The 20,378-nt window shown below is 39.7% G+C and overlaps 1 protein-coding gene across 22 annotated transcripts in view; it reads left to right on the top strand.

The window, feature by feature from the left end:
• GRIP1 (glutamate receptor interacting protein 1) overlaps positions 1–20,378 on the top strand; it is a 317,628-nt gene that overhangs the window by 165,977 nt on the left and 131,273 nt on the right. For 2 of the 22 annotated variants that reach the window (XM_072034595.1, XM_038185240.2), the window contains exon 1: positions 163–408. The exons of the other annotated variants lie outside the window; for them this stretch is intronic. In XM_072034595.1, coding sequence (XP_071890696.1) covers positions 354–408 — 55 coding nt within the window. In that variant the 5' untranslated portion in view covers positions 163–353. Of the gene's footprint in view, positions 1–162; positions 409–20,378 lie in introns of those variants that run through there. 22 annotated transcript variants of the gene reach the window in all.

Below are 20,378 nucleotides of genomic sequence, written 5' to 3'. Positions count from 1 at the left end.
TCCTGTGTCACAGAAACCATGGCTCTGTCCATGGCAAGGGGATGCGAGGGATTGCTCAAGGGCCCCCGCCGTTTTGTGCGGCGGGCTGCCTTGTGGCTTTTAAAGAAATCCTGCTTTGTGAGCCGCCCAGCTCGCCACGCAGGTGGTGGCAGCGGTTGCAGCGAGTGGCACAGCCGCGCCGGCTGACACGGAGCTGATCTCTGCATCAGCCAGGAGGAATTAAGCTTTGTCACTCCCCGCTGGGGCTACCTTTCTCCTGGCATGTGCGCAAGGAATTCGTATGCTGCTGCTGCTGCTGCATTCGGCAGAGCAGAGCCCCGCGTGCGCCTTGCCAGGGAAGGCAGCGAGCAAGAATGATAGCTGTCTCTTTCAAATGCCGCTGTCAAATTCTGAGGAGACTTGCGAAAGGTAACGTGTTTTCCTTCTTATTCATTTGGCATCCCTGGAGCAGCCTTCCCGAAGCACAGCCCGATGCTTTTACTTTTCAATATGACCAGCCTTACAATTTACTGTCAGATAACAAAGAACTCGGGATACGGAGAGGGTTGGGGGCTCTTGCAGCTAAAATCCTTACACGTCCCATGCTGTGCTCCTGTTAGCCAAATAGGTTCATGTTTTCTCTCTTTTTTTTCTTCAGTTTGTTTTAATTGCTAAAGAAGGATTTTTTTTCTTAAGTGCTAAAGTTATTGTGGGATGTAATTGTTCTGTATTTCTGCAGACCTCTCAGAGGAGTCTCTAATGGGTTAGTGCATGCTCTGTCTTACTACAAACAACTGGCAGTGATATTCAGGACCTATATACAGGGTGACTTTCTGTTACTGAATGCCTTTCACAAGCTATTTCTATGCATGCTTTAGATCCCAGAGCCAAAAATGTTGTATGAGATGAGGTACAGATAGCAGCGTGTGGCTTTTTTTTTTTTTTTTCTGGGCTGCACCAGCAGGTCACACTTGTGAAGTTAATTTCCCTGGTAGAGTAGCGTGTGTTTTCTGTTACTGTAAATCTTTGTAGTCTCCAGTTTTAGCACTCACAACTTTAAAATACTCCTTGAATCTTCCTGGGAGTCCTGGATGATTGTTAAAGCAGCTGTGTGAAAACCTGGCTGGATAAGACACCTTCAGTCTTCAGAAATGAAAGTATTTTAGGGTTTAAAATAACTTAGATATATCTGATTTATTTGATTTTTTTTTCCCCTTCTCTGTGTAAAAAGGTTTTATTTGGGGGTTTGGGCTTTGCATGTGTGTGCCTGTGTAAACTTCCAACATTGTAGTAGCATTATGTGTGTGCAAATCAGAAGCTTCTGGTTTTTAGCTTAGGTGCTGTGAAACAGTTAATGGGCATTCCTGTGCAGCTGTAAACACATCCATATGTAAAGGAAACTGTATCAGCCTAGCTCGAAAAATCAGAAATCCGTGAGTATTAATCAATAGAGCTCAAAATCAATTAGTATTTTATTTTGGAGAAGCATGAAAGAGTAGGATGCTAACACAATGAGGTCAGTCATGGGAAAAGAGAAAAAATATTGTAATCAAACTTGTATAATGCATTTTCCTGTTCTTTAGATTGCTGTATAGGGACACATTGAAAACATACGAAATCAAATATTTATTAAGCATCCCTTCCCCTGTAGATTTGCTTCTCTTTCAAATCTGTGCTGGGTAATGTCTCTTTTTCCTCATACGTTAAGAATGTTTCTATTTTGGTAGCTTTATTATACATTTATCAAGCTGGATGTAAGCATTTTTTCTTTTCCTGGTTTGTGTAGCGGAACCTTTTTGTGTTCTGATGTCTTCATAAGACAGATTTGGACACTAATTTACTCCATTGCTGATGAGAGTTGTTGTTCCACTTAGATACGGTTTCCCCTAGAATAATCAATATTCTTATACATCATAGCCATCTTAATTCTTTCACACTTCCATCATCCAGCAGAACTCAAGCTGGTGGTTTTTCCCTTTGAAACGATCTTAACTTCCTTTGAGACTCCTCTCTCCTTCTGCTTCTTCCAGTAGCAACTGGCGTGATGCTATTTTTTTTATTTTGCATTAGAGAAGTTTGTCTTATGCTTGTCTTACTATTAACTGCCCATAAACACCCCAAACAACCTTGAGATGTGTGTATATTCTGTAAGCTTCATTCGTGACAGATTTGGGTTGCTGTCCTATTTGGCAGCCTCCTGAGTGTTCATCATTTTGAGTGCAACCTTTGTTCTTCTGGGGAACTCCTGGGTGTTCCTGGGCCTTGGCTTTTGCATCTCAGGCACCAGCTACAAACTGCTCAATGTAACTGGGATATTAGAGGACACTGGTGGACTTTCATATTATTGGCGTGGAGAAAATTTTCTTGCCTGTAGCCTGTGTCAGATGGGAGAGCCCCTTGCCTCTTAGTCGTAGGGTTTGCTCCATGCTTTATTGCTTTCCCTCAGTACTTTCCCCCAGCCTGCCTCTGCTAATGTCTTTTCTTGTACACTAATCCTCTACCTTAGTGCAGCTGCCCTGAATCAATTCTTTACTATCTTTCAAGACCTGCCACAGTGAAAAGAAATAGGAAAGAAATAAGTAAGACACTTGATTAGTGCCTTGTGTTTTTAATAAATGTTATACATGCAATTAATTGTACATCACAAAGCGGAAATCTTTGCTTTCATTTATTGCACATGCCATTTTTCATGCCTGTCTTGACAAAGTAAGCTTGCAACTTCATTTCTTGCTCTTTCAGATAAGGATGTAAACTGAAATGTCTCATCTGGGCAGCTGGAGGTTCTCCAAAAGCAACTCTTCCCAGCAGGAAGGCGTTCAGGCAATATTGTGTTTTACAACAATTACGCTCCCCTCTTCCTGTGCTTCATCTTAACCTTTCAAAGCAAAAGGCAGAGTTGTGTCTCCTTGGATTGCTCCACACGCTCAATTCCTCATTTTAAAAAAATCTCAGAAAGTAAAGTCTCCAAGTTTGCTGGGTGAACTTCAAAGCAGAAATACCCTGTCTCGGTCTCCTTTTCCCTCAGCAGGGCTCCTGTTTCAGCGCCTGTCCCAGCGCCGCCCTTAGGAAGCACCCCTCCCCTTCTCTCCATTTCCCCACTGCATGCAACCCCTTCTGTTTAAAGTCAGCCAGTCTGCAGACATACCAAAATCTGCCCAATTTTTTTCCTCACCGTTTGCCATTGAATAAATGACCCTGCTTTCCTTCTGCCACCATCAGCCCATGCATCCCTTCCGTGCTGTGTTGCGCCTTTGGGTACAAGGGCCGCTGTGTCTGCTGAGGTTTTTGTGTATTAAGTCTTTTTCCATAGTGCCATTGTATCAATTCCCATGCTTAGGGAAAAATACGTAGCAAAAATACACAGTAATTCTTCATACAGGAAACTTGAAACACTACGAGATTACTTCCCTTGATGTGTATTGCTCTTATCAGTACCTCAGTTTTGTGAGCCTTTATTTTGGAGCTCAGTAGACTTTTGGTAATTTAATACCATGTTACCAACCTTAGGTGAAGCTCCATACCTGTATCTATTAATAAGCAACCGCGGACAAGAAGTATTACTGGTTTTGATGATGCAATTTTCAAGAAGGATGCTGTGCGAGGCGGTTGTCTCATCCTGCATGAGACATGATTGAATTCAGATCTAGTCTGTCTGGCTAAGAACCAAAAAAAATCTGTTTTCTGTTCTGTGCGTTTCAGTTACAAGTGTTTTTTATAGTTAAAATGTTTATGGTGAATGGTGAACCTATTTTCCTTCATGTGTAAACCTCTGTTTTTACCTTTGAGATGATCTATTGATGGTTTGGTCTCTTTTTAGCTGTGATTATTGATATGTAGTTGGAGATAATGTTTGTATATATATTTAAGCAATAAATATTGAGGTAAAAGTGGTTAAGCAGTTCTGAAGAGAAAAGGTATCTTCTCTACCATACAAGCTACTAAGGTTTGCACTGAGTCTTTTTTTTCTTTTTCTTTTTTTTATATATGTTCTCTAATTTTTTTTATCCACTTTCCCCTCCCAAAACAGCAAGGTAAGCCAAAAACCATACTAAAAATCTGAGGTGGTAGCAGTTTTTATAGACCCCCCTACGAGAAGTATCAGGCTGAGAGAGAATGGTAGCTTATGTTTGGGGCAGAGAAATATAATTCTTCCCTAGATTTATTTCTGTAGTACCTTGGGCTCTGAGAAGCGTGCTGTGTGTACCAAAGAGTCTGTGGTGATCACTTGCATTTAATATAAGTGGGAAATTGAAATCGTACAATTTATAGTAATTATGTTAAGCATAGCAGTGTAGTACAATGGTGAAAAGTTGTTGAAATATGTAAGCCAGTCAGATTCGCAGCTAAATTAGCCACTTTATAGTTTAAAAATTGCCTTTCAAGCAGTGCATTACAAAGCCTTGGCTGTCATTATTTATGTGTGGACAAGTTTGTTTTTCCCTTTATTAGCCCCAAGAACAGGTCATTTAGGAAACTGTGTTACTTAGTCTGTCTACTGAAAAAATGTCTCTTGTTAGAGGCAGGAATGCATTTTTAAGCGTACTCGGATCAGTGAAGTTATTCTGGATATTATTATAATGGAAACAGAATGAGAGCTCTCTGATAAAGCCGTCAGCTGCTGTTACACAGTGAGCAGTGTGAGGAGCTGAGTGGTCTGCCTTTCACCCATCATGGCTTCATAGTGTATCTTCAAGATAATTTATCACCTGCTGCACATTCAGATCACTTCTGCAGATATAGATTTTTATGCTCCCAATATGTTTCCAATACAGTGAGACGAAGCAAAGCTAAAAGGCGGGATGGTGCGCTCCAATTTCCAAGATGATCAGTTATCTAAAGATTGGCTAGGGGCCTAAAGCATCAAAGGATGAACTCTGAAGGTAGCAAACTGGATTTAAGTTATAATTTGCTTTGTGCACAAGCAACTACAAGGAGAACAAACTCAGAGACACTTCAACAGCATAAAATGAAAATGATGTTAAGGACTTGAGACTACATAGTACCTTTTTACAAACTTTCTGGTGTTCCAAAGAATCAGGATACCTTAGTCACCTTAATCATGACAGCAAATTACTAACTTTGTGCATGCAACTGGGGTTTTGGCAATGTGCTTTGAGGTTTTTCATGTTCAACACATGCTTACCCAAGTTGTCCCCATTTCAGATTTTGTTCCATTGTATTTCTAAAAGCAACTTCTGTATTTTTTTCTGACTTAGTAATCAAACCGTGTTGAATGAATAAAGAGTGGAAGCAAAATTTGGGAACTTTCCCTGATATTTATGTGTGGGAAGTTCAGTGCCAACTCCAGCAGCACAGCCCATCCTCAGCGATGGCCGTCATCAGCACGTGCTTCGTGAGAGGATACCAGGGATCCCGAGGGGACACCCATAGACAAGGCTGTCAATAAGGGACATTTCACAGTTGATGTCTTGGAATTTTGGAACTTCGGATCTTGGAATTTTTCTTTTGAAAGACTGCTTGTTGGATTTTAAAAAAGGTAGGCAAAGAGTGGCCCTGTGCCCTGCTGTATGTCCCCCTGCTGTCAATGGCAGTCTAGTGTAAAAGCCAGGCCTCCTTGCTCCATTTTCTGCATCAGTGGAGCAATGGTTGCTGGAGTTGTTGGAGGCTATGACAGAGCAGAGCAGACTGCATGATTATTTCCCTTCTAGATTTTTCATCCATCCTATCTTTTTATCCAATCTTTTTTTATTTGCACTTAAGAGTGCCTTTAGCCAGGATTGTTTTAAAGATGCTTTCAAAGGGCATTATGATCACTGACGGAAAGGGGAAGAGATTAATTTTTAAGATGTTCCTTCTGTAATTGCTGTTTAAGATTTCTAGCACAGGATATGTGTAGAACAAAAGAAGATTTATTACATTTAATGAGTATTAGTTGTTTGCAATGTTGTCTTTTTGTTCAAAAGAATTCTTTGAACGGGTAAGAAGAAAGGAGGAAAAAAAGGTTTTCTCTTCTTCAGCAGGCTGATGGCAGTTCACAAGTTCAAGCAATATTTCTTCACCGCTAATATATTCAAGAAATGCCAAACTGTTTATTAATTATTCAGGATGATCTGAAGTACAGCAGCATACTAACTAATCTATGTGAAACTCTGACAGAGAAGATAAACAAAAATACTTCCCAGATCGAGTATGTACTGCTCACAGTAGTAGCACCACTGCAGCACCACTGATGGTCTGGGCACGCGTGTGCCAGGAGCTGTGGGAAGAAATTCTCTCCCTTTTAGATATGCTGACATAATTGCATGTAGATGCCTATAAGGTGTGAAAAGAAAACCCCAAGCAATTATATAGAGAGCGGCCGTTAGCTATCCGATATCTATCAGATATATGGGGCTGATATCTGATATGACAGCTATGATATCTGTTGCACGTATAAGAAGTAGAGATCATTTTAATGTCTTTCCCTGCATGTTTAGATTTGCAGAAACTGGGTCAGTTAACACAAATTCTTGGCTATTTTTGGTGAACTGAATTCTGGCTGAAGGAGTTCAGCAAGTGTCCTTGACTTTGCGCCTTGTCCCTACCAGGATGAAGGGCATGGCAGAACTTCTGCCCTCACAAAAATATTCCGAGGAAAATGAGGGGGGGGGGTGAAAAAGATTTTTATGTAGTAGTTTGTAGGCTCTTCAAATACCAAAGATGAATTGAAGCTACTCAAAAAAAATAGTTTATTGGTAAATGGATCCAGTTGTGATAGAATCAGGCAACCCATTTGAGCTGTAAACAGTGGAACCCCGTTCTGACTCTGGGTGGTATTGGCATTGCTGTAAGATAGAAGTGCAATGCAAATGTTTCATGAATTTATTTTCAGTGCTATCACTGCATCAAATAGTTCCAGCAGATAGCAGGGAGCAGAAACTCAGAAACACCCAAGCATTTTATTTCTATTAGGAATTAAGTACAGATGAGTGTCCCAGCATCACACAGAAAGCCTGAGGTGGACCGGAGAAAAGTGCTAAGCAGGAGTCCATCCTAGGTACAGTGGGATATGGGTTGAAAATGGTGCAAAAACATATATCCTTGCATTCTTATGAAAGCAACCAAGCTAATTCTGTGCTTGTCTGGTGCCTACAGGAGTAAATTTGAGTGAAGGTGAAGTCCAACCAAGAAAACATGGAAAGGAGAAAGGGTGGCATGGGGTGGGAGACAAGAAATGGTACTCGTTGCAGGCCTTTGCTTTGTGGTGGGGCACTGCTGAGGATCAAACAGTAGGGATTAAAAACTGATCACTTTATGCAAATGTTTTACCAATATAAATTCAAAGTCTCTGATTATTTAGTAGTATTCATGTAGAAATTTTAGGAAGGTGAGACCTCAGGTGGAAGCAGGCTTTAATTCTTCATGTTCCTGTGCATGACAGGGAAGGATGTGCTTTAATGTGCTTTATGGATACTAAGGTTTGGGTTTTGATAAATCCAAGATTCCCTGTCGAATAAGAGCATACCTGCATTTTTAGGCAGATTTCTGCTTTTTTTCCAGCCTAATCTGTCTCCCAGCATGACTCCAAGGATTTGTGCCCAGTCTGCACTTTACAGCCTCCACTGCTGTGGCAATACTGATGTGCTTAGTAGGCACAGCATATAAAAGGGTGAGTTTTTTTTCTGTCATTGTAGGTTATACCACCCCTCCAAACAGGCAAACCACTGGTGGAGGTGAGGTTCTCCTGCCCTGCACCCTGGGAGCTCCACCAGCAGAAGGCTGTCCAGAAATGTCAAATTTTATGCAAGCTGTGAGCAAAAAGAAACTCTTCAACTTTTTTTTCCTCAAGTGAAAATCTGATTGTTAACTACAGAAGAAAGTAGAAGTTTTATATTCAAATATGTCAGCCCAATAGTTTTATAGTCAAATATGTCACCCCAAGGAAAGGCTTTCAGAAAGCTGTGATCACAGAGAGAGGGGCAGGTACATGCGTCTCCATTGCCACCTCCATATCCCATTCCTTGAACTGCTTATCTGCAGGTTTTATTAATACTGCTGGGAATGGTGTCTTTAGTAGAAAAGGAAGCTTTCCTGCAAGTATGTTGTGGCAGAAAAGGTACTCAAGATTGGACTGATTAAAAAGATTAGGCATAATTGTGTGGGGGAAAATGTTCCTGGAAATAATGTCACTTACCAGGCCTACTCTTTCTTAGCTTCTCTGTTGAACAGAGAAAGCTGTTTAGCAAAGAAATACCAGCTATTCAAGTGACTGAATTACCATAGTGTATTGGTAAATGTCACCAATAAAACACAGTTTAAATCCCCAATACTTCTCAAGGAAACATTTACACTCTTAATGAACTAGAATTTGATAGCCCTGAAACCCTGGCAGAAACCATTTCTGAAATCTACACTTCTTTTTTGGACATCAGGCATGTGTTGTGACCTGTCAGAGAGCAGTACAGCTCTGCACAGATACTGTAGGCACGTTGTTCTCTATATCATAAGCCAGATGTTAATAACAAAGATGAAATTTCATACCACACTGTGAGGCTTAATTTGATATATCACTCTCTTCTCCCCAGTAGTCCAAAGGAGGGCAGCTTTTGAGTATTTTAAGTTTTCCACCAAGAGGGTCAATGTGCTTTTTTTCCTTTCAGTAACATGTTTGTGTACACGTACATAAATTTCTGTAGACCAAAGGTATTTTGATGTTGTTGCAGCACCTGTGGATTGGGAGTCCATTTTGTTAAATCTGTGCATAATTTATCACAGCTCTTGTTCCACTGAGTTAAATCCAGTTAGTAATTGAGAGAAAACATGACAAGCTGTGTGATATGTAGTACGAGAGGTACTTTTCCACCAGACCAAAAAAAAATAATAATCTTGGAAGTAACAAGAAATTGCAAGCTTCAAAAAGAAACAAATGTAAATGTAGAAATTCATTGCTATTGTCTCAAACAATGAGAAGGAATAGAGAAAGAAGTAATTCCATGATGAGTTTTATTTTATCAGTTTTAAAGCATTGCAGAGAAGTGTGGTTTTGGTGAGGGAGGAAGATGGAACTTGGTGAGGAGGTCCTTGGGGACCGTCCAGAAAATTGTCTAGCTGCCTATCAATTGTCTAGATATCCATCATCATTCTAGAGCGGTGTTAACACAGCGATAAAAGTGCCTGGCTGCCACTTTCACATGACACTACAGAGTTCCTAAGGCAGAAAGGAGCCCTTCCAAGTGCCAGCAGCAGCAAGTGGAAGTTAGGTAACACTTCAGGAGACTTTGCAGAAGATCTCAGTTCCATCTTCTGCATTCGTGTTGTGGTCTATGTCAGGGCGGTTCACGTAAGGCCAGCAAACCACCATCAGCAGGAGATCCTGTAAATGTAAATCTGAGATTCACCTCTTAAGTGCATATGCTATGTAATATTGTGCAGCAGCTGCTCTGTGTTGGCTGACAGCTGCGTGGAGATGGTAACTGTAGCCTCAGGGAGTAAGGCTGACTTCTCTTCATTGCATCTCTGGCAGTAACACAGTGCGGAGATCTCCTTTGTCCAGTATAACAGCAAATCGACAACCTCTTTGCACTTAGTCCCTACAAAAACATGGGTTATCTGACCTTATTCTTCATGGGATTCATACCCTCACAATTTTACACAGACTGAGAGCTTGGACTGGTTGGGCTTGGATGTGATATACTCAGTAGTGGGCTTTGCTGCCATCTTCAAGAAAATGGATGCTTCTCAAGTAGCCATAAGCCAAAAGAAACTGTCAAAAGAAACACCTCTACTTCTGCAAATAAATTGGTAGACAGAAGAGGTCATAAAGGTAGTAAGAAATTAATCCACGCTATTTCTTTTTCATGGTTCCCCCCCAGTTTATGAAAGCAATGTCTAGACTTTTTCTGATTTCTGTCATAGGACATCAGGAGAGGATGGATCTTCTTGGTTCCAGCATTAGCCAGAAGGGCTATATAGAATTTGGAAGCAGTTCACATGGTGTGGTTGTACATATGCGTGAGTCTGAGAACTCTTGGTCAGTGCGCAGAAGCAACAGTTCAATTTGTCAGTAGTTCAAGTGATGCCCTGGGGAGCAAAAAAGGTGACTGAAGTGCACCCATAGGACACTAAGTGTGTATAGGTACCTTTGAAATTAATTTGTCAGATTCTTCTTTCTGCTATGCTTACTTTTAAGACAGAGAATTGGATAGTTGTTTATGTCAAGAAACAAGAATTTTTCTTTAAAAGTCAGGCTTGTAAAGAGGAAAAATATACCAGCACTTGGTGCTTTGGACTTCATGTAATTTTATGTTTAATGGAAATTTGGAGCCCAATAGCTAAATACCCATTGTGAATAAAATAATCTGGTCTTTTTTTGTGTGTGAATTCTTACTTGTTGCAATTCTGACCTTGGTCCAAATTGGTCTTGATACTGCTGGAAGATGATGGATAGCTGCCTAGGAAGAAATGGGCCAGTTAATTCCCACTCCATTGTCCTACAGAAGGTACCACTCAGCAATGCCGAGCTTCCACTCACGTGTTCATTCACTGCTTGAGAAGTTTCTGTGCTTCAAGTATTTCTCAGGAATTTCTCTGGAGCCAAAAATTACTTTAATGAGCTCCCTCCCTACTTATATTTAATCATAATTAGGCATAGAGCAATGAAGTAAGTGCAATTTCCTCCGATCTTTTCACAGCGAGTGCTACTATCTATGTTAGCATAAAAAGGAAATAGCAGAGGGATGATACTGGGAAAGAGACTCCTTTGTTTTGGTTTGGAAATAAAGAATAGGGCAAGGTAGACAGCAAAGAGGAGAAATAGAGCTTTGAGTGCTGGCATGTAAAATGGAAAAGGTTTTTGTAGACCAGTGATATTCATAATCATGTGTTAGATTCTGAAGTTTTCTTGAATTTTCAGGAACATCTTTTTGTTTGAACAGCTTTAAATATAAATTCAAGTCTTATGGGTGCTTTTCTTTTTTCACTTTTCCCCCCCCCCCCAACTGAAGACTTTTGCACTGAGGGACTTGATCAAAGCCCACAATCAGCATTGAACTGTTAGCAGGGTTTACCAAAACCCGAACACATGAGCACAGAAGCCTACACTCTTTATTTCCTTAGCCTGTCCCATGGTGACTTTTTTGTGTACACATACCAAAGGAAAGGTAAGCTTGATAAAGAGTTTGAAGCATATTTTCAGCTGGATGATTTATAGTTAGCTGGAATAATTTTTGGATTACCTTTTGATATATCGATATGGTTTTCTACTTATTTTTCAAGCTGATGAATAATTATGTTTCCAGTTGTCGATAGAGATTTAACAATATGCCCTAGTTTGAGAATCAGAATATGATTTACTTTTCCTGCTTGGATATGAGGACGTGATGTTCACTGTGACTGGTTTTGAAGAAAGAATTAAAACAGCAATTTGAACAAAGCTCATTCTCTTCCTTTGACTGCAAACAAAATGTCTTCTCATCTAATGTGTTGTCCACACCACTTGTCTTTTGGGACTTCTACTGCTATGATATCTGGAGTTTATGAGACAGAATACCTGATGATGTCAAAAATGATGGTGAATAGCAAAAGAATAGACTAAAACCAATTATAGTTCATAAACCAACTTTAGGATTGAAAAATATAGGTAAATGTTGACTACAGAGCTGAGGACATCACACCGACTGACTGTTGCAAACTGTTCACAGTTTAGAAACTTAGATGGAAAATTTCTATATGATTTCAATGAAACTCGATGTTGTAATGCTTAGTGACATTGGAAAAATTCCTTGCATACACTGAATGAAGAGAAAAAGGTCAGCTTTGCAAAGCTGCAGTAACTTCTGAAAATAATTCTAGATCTAGAGACCTGCGTGGTTGAACTGAGTTAAAGTAGCTTAGCTTAAAATGTTAAAACACCTGAAAAACTTTAAGAAACAAACAAACAAACCAACCAAAAAAACCACTGAGGATATATGTGTATATGTATGTATGTCTGTAAGCACACACATGGATACACACACATACAAAGACTATTAAACTACCAAAACCAAAGCTTAAAAAGTAATTCAGTAGTTCAAATCCCAAGTAGTAATTGTGGGGAAAAAAATAATTTGCACAATATAAGCAGGAATAATTCTAAATTTTAATTTCCGTAAAAGAGTGAGGTAAATCTACGGTCTAGAACAGTAATGTTCCCTGCAACCTGTCACATTTGCATTGTTGCATACCTGTATGCAGAAAGATCAGTATTCGATCTGACTGTGGAGATGAATTTTTAATACACAGATTGATGCATGGTTAAAAACAGAAATACTGTGATATAGACTATGTTAGGACACTCAAATAGTCAGTCTCAAATTCCTGACTTTAAGATCTGAAGACCAGAAGATAAAGAAGTAACCACTGTTGTTCCAGTTTGTATAATAAATATGAAACAGGTAAAATAGTTTACAGTACATATCAAAAGATGAATAAAGTTGTATTCACTCCATAAACACCTTAAAGACTTTGACAATAATAGTTAATGTTCTTTCTTCAAGAGGGTATTGTAGAAAATGTATATGCTACATACTTTATAGAGTGGATATCCAAATTATATATCCATAAAGTTCAGTCATGTATAATAAACAGTCTCAAAACCTTTCCTGAAAAAGTGTGAGGGTGAAGGGGAGGAACGCATATGCACACCCGATGGTTTTTTTGTTCAGATGTTAAGATGAACAAAATCAGACCTACTATTTGAAAATCAATGTTGTCTTAAATAGGAAGAATAGCTAACATAGCCTGTGTGAGTGAAAGAGAAAACATGGTCAGATTAAAGCTGCTTCATCCTTGTTTATGATGAAGGTGTCATCAGGATATTCAGGAATGCTCTTGTGCAGAATGTGAAACTCCTGCCCACGTTATTATCTGTGCAGCTGAAATACAAAGAATTTATGCTAATTTATTCTCTCTGCTGGTTTTCATTACAAGGATTTTTATTCATGGTAAGCCTCTCCTGCAAAGGGGAATAGTCTTCCTGTAAATGTAGGTTTTGTGACATGAATCCACGGGGACTGTCTGTCTGATTTGGAGTTACTAATGGATTCAGCATATTACTGGAGCATTTGCTCATCTAATGCCACCTCCTTGAATTGTGAACTGCATTAAGGTTTTGTTCTTGGCCTTCTCTTCAAGTGCTTCTTTCATGGTATCTGTGCCAATGAGCCCATCCAACTCTTGTTTCTCTCATTCTGTTCTTGCTAGTTCAGAGATTGATTTTGAAAGCATTCTGTGTAGTTTCCTCAAACAAGGTCTGTATAACCAAAGTCATAGGTGCAAATGCTGGATGCCTGAACCCCTGCTGCAGTCAAGCCCCAAATGGAAGAAAGAGATCATGTGCTGAAGCCTTCAGTAAAGAAAGAAAAGCTGTCAAGGGCCTGATTGCAGTATATCAGTGTTAGATGGGCAGCACAATACAGGCACTGCTAATCTGAATCCTTGTTTTGGGGAGGAAATGAAGAAGCAGGGGTGTAATGAGATGGGGGTCACCAAGTTGCTCTTTGTGCTGTCCAAGCCCCCTCCACGCCAGTGCAGCAGGGAAGGTGGAAGGAAGAAGGTGGTTGGAAGCAAAGCCTACTGGGAGGTATGCTCATACCTAAAAGGAAGCTCAAGTTTTTCTGTAATGACTTGACCATGTGGAAGTATATATGCCAGTGCACATATACGCTGACAACCGTGGTGGGGAACACAGGATTGAGTGACAGGACAAGCTGTGAAACATTTGTGAGACTGAAGTACCAAATGGAAAAGATAACCTAGGTGCAGAAAGATGAAGAAGAAATTCTTCTTAAACTGCAGGGGCGCACAAGATGTAGATGGAAAATATATCGAAGAAACAGTTCTTGCAGTATTGCAAAAAAATATAGAAAAAGTGCAAGAGACCTTTCTGAGACCAACTTTGAGGACGGAGCTAAGGATGTTGGTGTAATTGTGTTGTATACGTCCTCTTCAGAAGATGCTCAAGCATAATAAATAATCACAACAAATAAACATAAAAGAGATCCTTTATCAACAGAAGGAAAGCTACATAAGGGGAGCTAGTTTGATACCGGAAGCCAAATGATAGGAGTCTAAAGAAAACTATTTTCTTAAGCCTTATGGCTCAGGAAGTTGACTAAAAGTTATGGGTCCAGAAATAAGGAGAAAGCCATGGGCTGAAAGTGTCTGAAACATACTCCTGCAAGATCCTGTGGTAGATGTTGTGGTCTGGGGTCTGGTGGTGTAAGCTGGCCTGACTGAAAGAGGAGAAAGAGCAATGGCCTTCACAGAGGGTAGAGGGCTTGGGTGAGATTCAGGAGGGATTTGGAGTCAGTGGTTCTCACCTGAAATGGAGCAGACCTTTGGTAATAGTTTGGCTGAAAAGCCACATCTGCAGTGGAGACAGACTGGGGATTGAGCAGCTACCTGATTGTTAATGCTGGGAGAACATTTGAGCTACTGCTATCCAGTCTATTGCGTTCAGTATAGGTCAAAAATAATAACGTGGATTTTTGAGAGGTGGCAATTGGCTGACTTTTTCACTGGATGATCCCTAGATCCTCTCCAGCTGTAATGCTGCAGGTAGTGGTGTAATGTAGACATGATGATTCACCATACAGCCTTAGCTGGAGAAATGCATTGAGAAATGCATCAAATATGCTATTTGATAGTTTTAATTCTATAAGAGTTCTGCTGTCCTTTGTCTTTAAATGCCTTTCTATTCCCTAACATGTCACGTTATTAAAGGTCACTCCTATATCAGGCTGTGGTTTATTAATGTTAATAAATTATAAGTGGATACTATAACAAGTTGTTAATACATGGTAACGTTGATCAGCATTGATCAAGGGTCAGTAAGTGTATTTCTATCAATGGCTTATAATGTTTTAAAATACTTGTTAATGATGTGACGAGTATCTGTCAGCTAGGTAACTCCTGAAAAGTATGGATAAGCAGTGCCGTAACTAGATGTACTGCCTGACTTTTGGGGTGTTTTGTTTTGTTTTGGATGCCTTGACTTTGTAAGACCCTTTTTGTGTGGAACTCTGCAGGTTTTGATGGAAACTTGTACTGCTTGGCTGCTTTTAGAAACTTAGTTAAAATGTTACCTGCTTGAGAAATGTTGGCCTTAATTTTTTATTGAGGGTGGGGGTAGGTTTCAGCAAAGCTTTTGATATTGTTTCTCACAATATCTTTCAGGACAAAACCTCCAGCATACAGCTAGATAAAGACATGATACAATAGGTGAACAATTGGCTGACAGGTTGGGCTTGAAGAGCTATAGTATATGGGTTTACACCAGACTGGTGGCCAGTCACTAGTGGGGTTCCCTAGGGCTCCATTTTAGGTCCAGTTCTCTTTGTTGCTTTAATAAATGATCTGCATACAGGACTGGAATGCATACTAAGTGTGCAGATGATACTAAATTAGGAACAGCTTTTGACTCCCTTGAGGGTAGAGAAGCCTTGCAGAGATATCTTCAAAAATTAGAGGTCTGGGCAGTCACCAACAAAATGAAATTTAAGAAGAGCAAGTCCCAGATTCTGCACCTGAGAAGGGGCAACCCTGGCTTTCTGTACAGACTGGAGGACAAGAGGCTGAAGGGCAGCCCCGCAGAAAGGGGTCTGGGGGTTCTGGTTGGCAGCAAGCTGCAGACGAGCCAGCAGTGTGCCCTGGCAGCCAGGAGGCCAACCGCACCCTGGGGTGCATCAGGCCCAGCACTGCCAGCCGGGCGAGGGAAGGGATTGTCCCGCTCTGCTCTGCGCTGGGTGGCCTCACCTCCAGCACCGTGTGTGGCTTGGGTGCCACAACATGAGAAGGGCATAAAAATATTAGTGTGTCCAAAGGAATACAACGAAGATGGTGCAGGGTCTAGAGGGGAAGATGTATGAGGCTGAGGTCCCTTGGTTTGCTCAGCCCCGAGCAGAGCAGGCTGAGGGGAGGCCTCATGGCGGCCTGCAGCTCCCTCACGAGGGGAGCGGAGGGGCAGGCGCTGAGCTCTGCTCTCTGGGGACAGCGACAGGACCCGAGGGAACGGCATGGAGCTGGGACAGGGGAGGGTCAGGCTGGGGGTTAGGGAAAGGTTCTGCACCCAGAGGGTGCTCGGGCACTGGGACAGGCGCCCCAGGGCAGTGGTCATGGCACTGAGCCTGCTGGAGATCAAGAAGCATTTGGACAATGCTCTAGGACACATGGCCTGATTTTTGGGTGGTCCTGTGTGAGGCCAAAAGTTGGACTTGATGCTCTTTGTGTGTCCCTTCCAACAGGATATTCTATGATTCTATGATAATTTAATTTTTGGTTTTATATTCTAGCAAATGATGGCTTGTTTCAACTATTTGTCAAGTCATCATAGCGCAGTGTTAGTACAGTATTTTCAGGAGTGAAACAAAATGCATGCCACTCATACCTCTGCTGCCTAGCTGGTGTAAAATATTTTTATATACATATATACATATAAATATATATATGAATGTATCTTTTTACTCTACACAAATCAAATGCCTTTCTGACCAAACTCTTAAACTGTCAATCTTCAAACCTTAGCAGTTACACTTTTTCATCTGTTTTTATTTGGAACATCTCTCAGGTAGCTGTATTTCAGATTGATAGCTTTTTTACAAGGCAATAGCTTGGGCTTCCAGTGAGAATTGTTAGTCATCACTTTATGCGCTGAAGTTACACATACAGTTTATCCTTCTGTTGTGACATTTAATTTTATTTTTTTGGCTGAAGTCATACGCTTTCGACAGAAACTCTTCAATTATAGAAAACTGGTAACTTCATTTTTGGGGATGGATCCACTGCCACGCTCTTGATATTCCAATGAGTTGCGTGTATTTTCTGTTCAGACATGATTTAACAGATCCCTTGATGAAATTGAATTTTACTTAGTGTCCTATCCTCTTAATATGTTCTTCAATTTGTTCTTGTTTTTAACTGGTATTCCTAGTTACAAGAAAAAATTAAAGAAGGGTAAGAGTGGAGAATGGTGAGAGAATCATGGGATTTTGACTTTGTGAATGTTTATTTTTTTCATTTCTGTAATAACAGAGTTATAACTTTTTTTTTTTTTTTTTTTTTTTTTTTTTTAGAGAGGGAAAATTAGAACTATATGCTGTAAGGCCTACAGAACATCGCTTATTACTGCACACTTTATTACTTAAAGTTGGTTATTTGACAGAGAGCAGTTGGTTTTTTGTTTGTTTTTAATTTTATTTTGTTTTGTTTACCTTTAGGGTGATTCTGTTTCAGTTTCTTCTTTCTGTATCTGAGATCTTCTCTGTTTAGTTTTTAAGGATTTCTTTGAGTATTACACTTTCCTTTGTTACTCAAGGGAACCTCTTCAGAGTAAAATGCTTCTTGTAACTGATTTCCCAAATCCTGAAGTAGTGCCAAGGCAGTAATTAATTCAAAATAGGATTTTTTTTTGATTTTTTTTTTTTGTGTGTGTAAATGTCAGCATTTACAGATGCCAGCACTTTTTTTCTAGGTTGCTGTACAGATGATCTCAAATTAGCAGATACTATTTTTGTAGTATAAAACTGGCTGATACTTGTCCCTTAAGGCAAACGTGGTAATATGTTAAAGTTAAAAGATGATAGCTTCTATGGGCTGCATATCCTCATTAATCCTCTATAGACATTTTCTCCCTTCTCAAAATAACCTTGAGTTAGGGAGCAGGTCCTATTTACATGTGTGAATTGTGGAAGCCTCGTGTGTTGGACAAAATACAAGGGAAACGTGTTTAATAGTGGTCAGAGCATGTCCCCACATCATCCTCACCAGTTTCCATAGACTCTGAGCTGCTTTCCAGTCTTCTATCTTTTTCCATCTACAGACATTACAGACAAACATAATGGATACAACCATAGGACCATGTTGCAGCCACGTTGCAAAAATAATGTTATGCCTGTCCTTCTTGTATTTTTTCTTTTCTTAGAGCCTTGTAAAGACAAGGGAGGAAATGTTACCACACTTAGTGGTAGTTTGCATTTGACTGGGGTGCCATGATTTCACCTTGGGATTAGAATGTGAGACTTCTGCACTTGTAATTCTCACGTATTTGCTATTGAATTTGATTTTGACCTCTTTTAAGTTGCTGCTTTTCACTTGATATGTTATTTGTGGAAGACTCATTCATCGTTTCAGTTATTAAAGCCTTATTTCACTTGTATTTAAATGTCACACAGTATAAAGTAATGTCATTTTCTTGCATACATGAAATAATTACTTTTTCATACATAAATTTCAAAGCACCATTCTGGCATATATCATTCAGAACATTTCAAGACATACATTCTTCCAGGAGGATTGAACCGAAGTCATATTTCAAACTGGTAACCCAATGTTATTTTTCTAAAAGCATTATTAAATTTGCAGTGCTTTTGGTCAAATTGTAATATAAGTGTACAGTTGTATTAAGCAATCAGACAATCGGGAATAGCTTTACTTTCCTGGAGGATATATACAGTTATCCTTGTATCACCCCAAAATTTTATACTGCTTATTTCATTTATTTGCTGCCTGCTAATTCTTTGCTCAGTAGTACATTTTTCTAATCCAGTGCCAACACTGGGAATTGTGTAAGTCAAGAGTTGAAAGAATGGTGACTACAACTAACAAATTGCTGCATTAATCTTTTTAAGGGACATAACTGGAATTTAAGATGAGAGGAATGATACACTGCATTAAGTTAAACCGTGTTAGTAGTTTTACCACTTCTAAAAAGATGCGTGCATGATTATATCAGTTTAATAGACTAGTGCCAAAGTGTGGTTCTCTCTTATTTTTTTACTTATCACTTTATTGTGGTGCTAGGATTGCCTCTGTCAGTTTGTCCAGTTGTCTTTTTTTTAATACATTCGCAATTTGCAGCAAGCTCCTTCTTCAAAAGTACAAAGATCTCTCTCTCTTTTTTTTTTTTAATAGTTTTAAAGTAAGCTCAGTTTTTTATAGTCTGATATGTAATATACAGAGGGAAAATACATCTGATAAATTCTTCACAACAATGCATCCTCTTAATTAAAACATGAAATGTAGTACTGTAAATGTTGGTATCAATTTCAAAAGAAAAGAATTGAAAGGAATTGAAAAATACTGCTGAATATATTTGTATTTTGTGTAGTTTTGTAAGTTCATAAAAAGCAGGAGTTGCTTAATAGTTTAAAGCCTGCAAAATTGCTTTTTTAGTGGAAAAAAGAACTGATGGAAGCTGGGTAGGCTATTGCACTTTCTTCATCTGCACATTAAAATGTAAATTCTCACCTTGGATTGTATAGAAAGCCTTTTCATAGAATTAGAGTTAAATTAGGTGTGACAGTTGATCATGATTAATCACCAGTTCTTCACTGAAATAGTTTTGTTTGTCAGTGTTGAAAAACAGGATTCTGCAAGGAGTCATGCAGAGTGGGAAACATCAACTGCATTTTTGTAATATCTCAAAGACAGGAAGCGTGGCAAGTTAATGCATGCTTTTGTATTTTATTTCAAGGTGACAGTGACCTTTCTTCTGATATTTTAAAAACATGCAGTGAGGTGGGGAGAGTCCCTGAACAATTTTGGTTGAAAGACGGCTGGTAAGTCAGACTGTCCAGAAATCATGGACTCAGAGATGTTTCATAGCCTCCCAGTCTTGCTGGGTGTAAATACCCAGGGTAAAGGAGAACTATTAAGTTGGGTACGGGTGTAATTGGATGCAGAGCACTATGAAAGGAACTGTGTTTTTCTGAGCATCCTGACAGTTATAAAACCTGTTAAAGGCAAAATCAGTCCCAAGAACAGTGAAAGAACCTTGAAAAACTCTCTCTATGCCCCTTCACGTTTACCTTTGCACCTAACTTTAGAATGAACAACATGGTAGGAGAACTACTGAGAGGGTCAGTCTCTACCAGCTAATCTTGCTGTAGGGCTCATGCTTGAAGACCTTTCTCCTTCTGTGATTCGCATGTTTGCAAGGACTTAATGGTTTCTCTAAAAGCCAGTCGAAGAAACTCTCGAAGACTCGATATGGAGTTTTAGAATCAGGCACTCTTTAATTGCAACACTGGGCACACAGGGGAGCGCTCCACTTAGCGTGCATGACGAGTTGCTCACCTACAAAGGTTATATGCAATCAGAAAATACATATTCATTAGATTTCCAATTAATAATTAACATATGCTGTTTCCTGGGACTCATTAAAATAAGTACGTGTCCCTGACACATGTGCATTTGTTTCTATTGTTGGTCTTTTGGAGTCTTCTGGTTGTCATCGATAGCCTTCCTCACTGTGTTTGCTGGTTGAATTTGGTTCTTGTGTGTGCTCAGGCCATCTCGTTTCTTACCTTATTGTTTTAACTTTGGCACGTATACTGAGCTACATCGTTTATACATCCAAGGACATACGCACACCATGAGTTCCTCACCTAATCTTCTTCTGAAACATCCTCAAAGCCTGAATCATC

The sequence above is a fragment of the Anas platyrhynchos genome, chromosome 1, assembly GCF_047663525.1.
Source record: "Anas platyrhynchos isolate ZD024472 breed Pekin duck chromosome 1, IASCAAS_PekinDuck_T2T, whole genome shotgun sequence".
NCBI classification, from domain to species: Eukaryota; Metazoa; Chordata; class Aves; order Anseriformes; family Anatidae; genus Anas; species Anas platyrhynchos.
This window is presented reverse-complemented; position numbering and strand designations above follow the sequence as displayed.